Here is an 8739-nt window from a genome sequence, read left to right on the forward strand (position 1 = left end):
CACAGGAAGTCACCGAAATATATATTTCTTATGCTGTACTGCAAGTGTCCAATAAATAACTAATATATTTCTCAGAACAGAAGTTTGACTCTGTGTGAATCTTTTTTTTAGCAGTACAACATGAGATTCATATAATCTAGCATTGTACAACAACACGTAGTGTTTGCAGTCCTAACTAAGAGCCAATCAGCTCATGATCCGGCGCGTTTCCCATCATGCCCTGAGGCTTGCAGTCGGTTGCAGTCGGTGGAGAGCAACTGCGGCGCCTGGCTCTAAATACTGCGGCCGCCTTGATCTCGTGAGGTTATCGTTGCAGGCGCGTGCATGACGTCAGAGCAAGTCGGGATCAAGTCGGACACAAATCTAACCAGCATGCATTGTGCGCTGGTCACCGGCGATCGATTCTGCGCACGCCTGGCTCATCTTGAACGCACCTAATCTCTGCAGTGGATTGATTGATTCGAGTGATTGACAGCTCATTCGAACCGTTAGAGCCAATAGAATGAGGCTATACCCATGTTGATGTGATTGACAGTACTGGCAGCCAATCAGAATCAGCCAAATCCTGAACTGTGTGATGTGCGGGCTGTTCCCCCGCTCCTAAAGCCCGTCCAGACCGATTTAGATGTAACACCGGTCAAAGTTCAAACTGGAAATATTGTGGATTTACCCATAAAACAAACGGCAAACGGCAAAGGTAAGAGGAAATGTACAGCCATGTTTTGGCCAAGCAGTGTCTGTGTTTGCTCGACTTTGCTGGTTTTTGTCTTCTCTCTCTGCCGTGCTTCTGTGTAGCTTCTGTGTTAGCCGCGGTTGCTATATAACGTCCCAATCTTTGTAGCCGGCTCTTTCAGATGAGCGGTAGCTGATGTGTGTTGCATAATGTACAGTAGTATACCAGCCAGAAATGTGGCAACTGGGTCCACACAGAGGTGCTTAGTTGTTTATTTGAGTAGTGTTTGTGGTTGTTCTGTATGTCTGTATGGGGTATGGCAGGTTGAATAATTTGACCTCAGTTGGTTTCATCTATCTGTGGCTCATGTCTATACTTCAGAGATGATGTCACACTATTCTGGTCCAATCATGAGTCAATAACAGACCAATGTGTGTCGCTCAATCAAATAAATCTATCAGTGTATAGAGGATCCCTTGTACCTTTAGCCATCAGGCTTTTTGATTCTTCTGCAAATGAGCCCACAGACAAATGAATCTAATAAAGTAATTCATATTTGTATTTTATTCTGTTCTATTCTGTTCTGTTCTAATGGCAGCCAGCTTTGCTGGAAAGCACTTTGGGTATTGTGAAAAAAGTAAATAAATGTAAGCCATTATTATTCTATTCTATTCTATTCTATTCTATTCTATTCTATTCTATTCTATTATATTCTCTCTCCCACATAGCTGCAGTGTGAGTCTCCGGCCACATGAGGTCAGTGTTGATCAGCTGGTGACCTCATGACTGATCAAAGTCATCTCTGATTGATTGATTGATTGATTGATTGATTCATTTACAGATTTTTTCTTTTGATAATGATGACTCTATAATAAATATAGAAACAGTTATGTCAGTTACATATTTGTTAATAGGCCTACTTTTAACCCTAACCCTTTAAAAAATTAAATAAAACAACAACAACAACAACAACAACAACACAGGAGTCTCTGTCAGGTTGTTTCTCTGTTTATTTATTGATCAGTTGACTTCAGACTGAGTCCAGTTCTTCCCTCTGGACTCTAGTTCTGGTTCTGGTTCTTCTGGTTTAATTGGTGCTGGTATTCAACACGTTTCCGTCGGCGTCGACTTCCTGCACGATGGTGACGACCCGGGTGGTTTTAGTGGTGGTGGTGGTGGCGGACCGGCTGTAGAGAGAAGTGTTCACCAACATGAAACATATGAAATAAACATTAACTTGTAATACAATAAAAGCAAAAGGTTAAGTTAATGGCTTGGGGACTGTCTTGTAAATTATATTCCTTAAATTAAAAGGTTTCACCGCAGTTTATTAGCTTGATGCTTTTATTTTGACAGAAAGGCCTGTCTCTCTCGCCCTGGATCCGGTTGCTTTACAGTGAGTCAACGGCCCCAGACTCGCATCAATCATTCACATACAGTGGCCTACTAATGAGGTGTTTTTATGTTAATGAGCTCTGACGTGTAAACAATGAGACTTTGTGACACTGTTATTGATTAATCAGACTGATTAGGAAACAGAAAAACAAAAAAAGAAAGAAAAACACGGTTTCCTCTCCAGGACAAAACCAGGTGGCCTCACCTCTGGGTCTCTCCGTCCAGCAGCCGGCGGTACTCAGCGATCTCCAGCTCCAGCCGGGTCTTGATGTCCAGCAGCTCGGAGTAGAGCTGCCCCTGCCTCTCCAGGTCGGAGCGGAGCTGCGCCAGTTGCTCCTCCAGGGACGTCACCGTCTTCTGGTAGCCAGACAGCATGATGGCGTAGCGGCTCTTGGTCTCGGTCAGAGAGGCCTCCACAGCGGCTCTCTGTGGGGGGAAGGGGTGTCATCATCACATGAATGAATCTGTAGTGTATTATCCACCTGAACTTTTTGCTTTAACATCATGCATTATGTTCTTCTTTCTTTCTTGGAACTGAAGGAAAGTGTAAGTGTAAGTAACAGTAATAGATGAGACATGAGTGACCCTTGTGAGATGTACCCGAGGAGAATGTGTTTTTGTTGTTCACAGAGCCTTAAGCTGATGTCTAGCCTTGTTCGGAGGATGAACCCAAGGTTGTAAAATTATATGTAGGTGTGTTTATGAACACAAAACATGAACTGTGTATGTTAGATAGATACAGGTATTGTTTGGATTTACAGAATGCTTCTGTTAATGTCGAACAGGAATGCCTAAAGTTATATCCTTATGTTGGGAGAAGGTGGAGTTTTGGAGTTAGAAAGTATATAAAGATTGTGTTTTTGAGCCATAGAGAGAGATCTCACATTGGCACTAGAGATGCTCCAAGATTTGACATTTTTTGTACACTGTTCTTCTTCTTGTTAATAAACTACCTTTTTGAATGCAACTGAAGACGTGTCGGCGGTGATCCCTTCTTTTCATCAACACATCAATATACCACAAATCAAACCAATTTGGACCGATCACAGTGATCGATTGATTAGCTACTAGTTGTTGTTTTTTTTGTCTCACCTTGCTGATCTGGGTCTGCAGTTTGATCTCCAGAGTCTGCAGAGTTCTGCGGATCTCCGACACCTCGGACTTGGATGACTGCAGAGTCACTGTGCTCATCGCCACCTCCTGACTCAGCTCAGCCGACTGTGGAGGGATCCATATTGGTCATTGATCAGATATCAGAAGATTTACAGCTGTTCTGGTTGATTGCAAGGAATTGGTGGAGAAAAATTCTTGCCTTTCCCCAAAAAAATCATGAAAATCATGTGTAATATTTTGCCTTTATGAAAAACATGACGTTACTATGAAACTGACCGTTATTTCTAGACATCATACAGGTCTGTGTCGTCTCACCTTGGACTGGAACCAGGTCTCCAGGTCTCTGCCGTTCTTGGCGGTCATGGTCTCGTAGTGGTCTCTGATTCCGGCCATGACTACGGACAGGTCCTCCTGAGGAGCTGCGTCCACCTCCACGTTCACCTGGCCGCTCATCTGGGCCCGCAGAGCCAGCAGGTCCTGCAGGGGGAAGGGGAGGCAGAGGTCACATCTCAAACCTGTCTGTTACAGATTTACATTCTCTGGATCTGGATCTGGATCTGGATCAGGTCCTGGTCTCACCTCCTCGTGGTTCCTCTTCAGTTGGATCAGCTCTTCCCTGAAGCTCTCCAGCTGCATCTCCAGGTCGTTGCGGCCCAGATTCAGCTCTTCCACCACCCTCCTCAGCCCGTTGATGTCGGCCTCCACCGACTGACGCATGCCCAGCTCGTTGTCGTACCTGAAAGGTAACGGAGACGGGTTCAAGTCTGGTCCAGGTCCTTGTGTTGGCTCCTGGAAAGACCGCGGGTTCTAATCCGGATACTCACTTGACTTTGAAGTCTTCGGTGGCCAGTCTGGCATTGTCGATGGAGAGGACGAAGGCGGCGTTTCCTCTGGAGGCCAACTTGATCTGAGACGACACAGAGTTAAAGTAGCTGCTCTAAACCACGGAGTTGTTTTCGAGGTAAATACAGAGACAGCTTGCTGGAAAACTGTCCCTGAAGGCAACGTGCATCAGTGGTTTTGCATGAATTTCCCTCTAAAACAACTCTGTCTGGTAACGTTGTGTTATTATCTCATAGCGTGGTGAATGTGCAGGTCACAACTTGTCCACCAGAGCGTTGTGGAGTTGTTGGATTGTGTATTTGATGAGTTTGATAAAGGGAAACCAAGAAATCCCATGAGCCTCCGTAGCATAGCTCTGAGCAGCTCACTGCTCTGCTCCGCCGTTCTAAAAATAACATGCACCGACAAATAAAGGTGACGAACCTACTGCTATGACTAAAGGGATTATGGCAATCGGCCAATTTGCCAAATTGTTGAACTATCCCTTTAAACACATGAACATGTCACGTCGTCTTTTGATGTTTCAAACTTTTTTGTTAAAAAGTCATATTTTCTGACTATTTACAACAAATTATTACTATTTTTTGTATGTTCATGAATATGCAGAGTCCCATTACTAATAAACTACTAAAATAAATGAAATGAAATGAAATGTTCTCACCTTCTCCTGCATCTCTCTGATGCGGATGCTGAAGGCGGTGTAGTCGTGACCCTCCGGCATGGCCCGACTCTCCAGGAACTGCCTGATCTTCATCTCCAGTTCGGAGTTGGCCTTCTCCAGGGAGCGCACCTTGGCCAGGTAGGTGGCCAGACGGTCGTTCAGGTTCTGCATGGTGCCCTTCTCGTTGACGGTGATGTCGATGTTCTCGGCCCCGTTGGAGGCCGTGCTGCCGAGAGAGGAGAAGGAGGAAGCAGTGGAGACCCGGACCCCAGATCCTCCGGCGCCCCCGTACACGCTGCCAGACCCCATGCCGCCGACCCGGCGGGAGGAGGAGGAGATGGAGGAGCCCAACATGGAGGGGCCCCTGGCGGAGGAGGTCATGTAGCTGCTGCGGGTGGAGAAGGAGGTCATGGCTGCTGGTCGGAGCTGCAGGAGAATGAGGAGCTGCTGCAGCTCAGCGCCTTTTATCCCTCACGAACGGCCGGGGGTGGGAGGAGGGGGTGTCAAACATACCGGGCCCCGGGTGCAGTGAGGCCCCAGGGCCCAAAGAGCCAGAAGATCTGGACTGAGGGGTCAGGTGCATGGTCCAGCAGGTCTGGTTGGTTCATCCACAGCAGAGAAAGTCTCAGCCTCACCCCCACCCCCAGCCCGCCCAGCCCTCAACCCCCCCAGGGGACGGCTCAGATGTTTGGTCAGGGGCCCTCACCCGCCACACCAGTTCTTGTCAGTCCACACATGGAGCCTGGAACGCCAGACATTCAGACCTCAAATGCCTCACATGCCGGTCGAGAGACGTTGAAGGACAGAATCGGGACCAGGGTTATTATAGTTAACTAAAACTTAGACTAAAACTAAAACTGGCAATGAAAAAATACTTTAGTAAACTGAAATAAAAAAAATAATTTCTTCCCAAAAAGGAGAACTAAATCCAAACTCCAGGTATCAATGCTGAATTAGTATTAGTATTAGTAAAGTAAAACTTACTAAAAGCCCTCATTTATCGAAGAAAGTCCTGAAGTAGATGTCATCATGGGAGGTAAAACCGTTCCATGTGTGTTTGCCTCTGTGTGGCAAGGTGAAGAGGGCCCGGGCGGGTATTGAACCCACACCTCCCGGGTAAGAGTCATGCGCGCTTGCCAGTCACCCAAAGGGACATCCCCTTGGCCAAGTAGCCAGGGCACATGATCAATTGGAGGCATAGTGACAGGAACCTCAACTGTCACATCTGGTTTGCAAGTCACACTAATCAAGCATTCTGTGTGTGTGAGCAATTTGGGGAGGGACTAGTCAAGGCCAAGATCCCCTGGTAAGGGGTAGAAGACTGCCAGTACGAGTACGTAACCCTCACCCTTTCTCTTTAGAGCTCCCACAGCGCAACTCAAGGACTCAAGGAGTCTGCCTGGTATTCTACCCTGGATCTTGTGAGTGGGTATTGCTGGTTGAGAGGGATATGGAGACCAGGGAAAGACGGCCTTCACGACACCAGTGGGCCTTTTCCAGTTTGAGAGGATGCTCTTCGGCCTGTGCAATGCCCCTGCTACCTTCCAGCGGCTCATGCAGCGCTGCTTGGGGGGGCCAGGTGAACGATTTTCTCTTCATATACGAGGTAGAGACAAAGACAACTGATACCCATGCAGCACTCCATGCATGTTTTTTGATTGAACTTGGATGATGTCATTGTGTATTCTCCCTGTTTCAGGCACTTGGGACACCTCTAGCAAATGTTAAAGAAACTACCAACACGGCCTGAAACTCCAGCCCCAGAAATGCCACCTTTTTCGTAAAGAAGTCAATTACCTGGGAGCAAAAATGGGGTGGCCTCAGGCCGTGACAAAACTGCAGCAGTACCAAACTGGCCGGTTCCTGCCTGGAGCGTTTCCTGACGGACCGTGGGGGGGGGCTTTTGAGTTTGAGGTAATACATCGACTGCATTGTATGGTTGCACAAAGAGCAAGAGAGAGTGCTGATCAGAAATTTCAGATGGAGAGCTCGGGGCAAGTTGACACCCCATTGGATGCCCTCTCCTTTTGTTGTGATTTCGCAGATATGGCCTGGCCACTCGGTGTACAAAATTTGACCTGAAGGGAAGGAGGAACCAATTCAGACAATGTGCCGGAACAACTTGCACCCCTGCCCTGCAGGGCTCGGGACTACAAGGACTGAGGCCGAGGTGTGTACTCCAAAGATGGATTCTTTGCCTAAACAGCCTGCATTTAAATTTTTTTACCTTTTGCCCCATTAGCCCGACTGGCCCCGTTGGCCGTTGTAGAGCCTGCCATTCCTCACCTGCCATTCCTCACCTGGGGGTTGAGCCAGCACAACATGCTGAACCTGATACCCAGATGGGAGCTGACCTGAAGAAAAAAACATATATAAACGTATATATCGTCCTATTTGGGACTTTACTTTACCTTCTCCATTTAAGTAAAATAAACTCAAAACACAACGCTGGAAAAGATGGATCTTCAAGTAGAGTTGTCTTTAATTCACTTCAGAACAAAGCAAAAGAAAAACAACCCGAGTTGCATAAATAGGCAAAAGATAAGAAAAATAAAGTTCAGAACTTCGTCCACAGAGGTGTACTGCCAAGAGAGCGACTGATTTCATATCATCAATGTGTGGCTTATATACTGTTGGGCATGTGTTGATCTCGGTACTTTCCCATCCCACCTGTCTTATCTCTGCTGAGTGTGCACCATTTTTCTGTGGCATGACCTCAGCTTACTTTTCTCCGGAAGTGTGCCACCTTCCTAACCTTATTTGAGATGTTGCCATCCTCAATCCTTGCCTGGTGGCCATTCTATGTAACTGCAGGTACCTAAAACTCCTAGCTCAGCAGAAAGTGTGACAGTTGACAGGTCCTGTCACTATGTCTCCGATTGATCATGTGCCCTGGCTACTTGGCCAAGGGGATGTCCCTTTGGGTGACTGGCAAGCGCACATGACTATTACCCGGGAGGTGTGGGTTCAACCCCCGCCCGGGCCCTCTTCACCTTGCCACATAAGGGTCATATATAGTTCACATCCATCCCCATTCACCACTCTCACCCTACACTCCTTCAGAATCTGTTGAAGTGTACACTCTCGTCCATTAAGTGGTGCTAAAGAGCATGTTGTAATTTTGAAGGTCAAATGATGGCAGTCGGCAGAGATAATGCAGTATTGGAATGAAACAACATAAGGACACAAAACAGGACAGGTGTACTCTTTTTTTGTTCACAGCTGGTATGGATGAGCCTAAAGATTGAGACTGGCCGCTGATTGGTCAGCTGCAGGACAGGCCTTCCAGGGGACCATGGTGATTGGGGGCTCACCTGAGGAGAAAAACGGACAACGGGGAAGCACGGGAGAGATTTCAGGCGAGTGGTGACGACGGGGACAACGTTTTATGTGGTGTTTGTATGGTGTTGTGGTGGTCGCACTTTATGTATCTGAGAGCAAACCAAGACAAATTCCTATCACTTGTTGACATGGTAATACATTTCTTGACTTGACTCGAGAGCCCGAGGGAAGCCATCTACTGAACGGTGCAGGCGGCAGGGGGTGAGGGAATGCTGTTTCTCCTGTTTGGAGTCATAGGACCAAAGTTGGACTCCGACCAGCGGGGGGTGATCGTGGGGAAACCTGAAAGACCCTTTTTAATTTTCTTATCCCGCTGTGCAGCCATCTGCCACTATTCTTACACCTCGCCATGACAATGTTTAATGCCACTTCTTGTTAAATTCCACCTATGCTAGTTACTGTCTATACTTGTTACTCAGTTAGTCTCCTAAAAATGTATTTTAGTACCTCTTAACTCAATCAATCTATGGAATTATTTTAAAATCTTGTGAAATAGGAATTGGATAATTACAATTTTTATCGTATTTTGTATCATGTATGACTTAGCTTTTCTTTCCATTGATCACATTGGATAGGGTACACCTTTCTCAAATGTATTACACTTGACCTGGTCTTTTTAGATGTGGAAACTGTGTTTCTGTATTGTCTATGTGTTGTCTACTGTCTATTTGTGTCATTCTATGTATCACACTTGTATACTGTAGTAGTTTGT

At 46.5% G+C, this 8739-nt stretch overlaps 1 protein-coding gene across 1 annotated transcript; it reads right to left on the bottom strand.

Annotated features, from left to right (window-relative positions):
• Positions 1–1760: 1760 nt before the first annotated feature.
• LOC310989779 (keratin, type I cytoskeletal 50 kDa-like) lies at positions 1761–5096 on the bottom strand (the record flags this gene model as incomplete). Its single annotated transcript, XM_083976927.1, has 7 exons — positions 1761–1860; positions 2274–2494; positions 3161–3286; positions 3497–3658; positions 3761–3917; positions 4006–4118; positions 4686–5096. The coding sequence occupies 7 exons, from the start codon at positions 5094–5096 to the stop codon at positions 1761–1763; spliced, it is 1290 nt and encodes a 429-aa protein (XP_083833053.1).
• Positions 5097–8739: the final 3643 nt, after the last annotated feature.

Source organism: Trachurus trachurus (assembly GCF_905171665.1).
Source record: "Trachurus trachurus genome assembly, chromosome: 8".
Taxonomy (NCBI): Eukaryota; Metazoa; Chordata; class Actinopteri; order Carangiformes; family Carangidae; genus Trachurus; species Trachurus trachurus.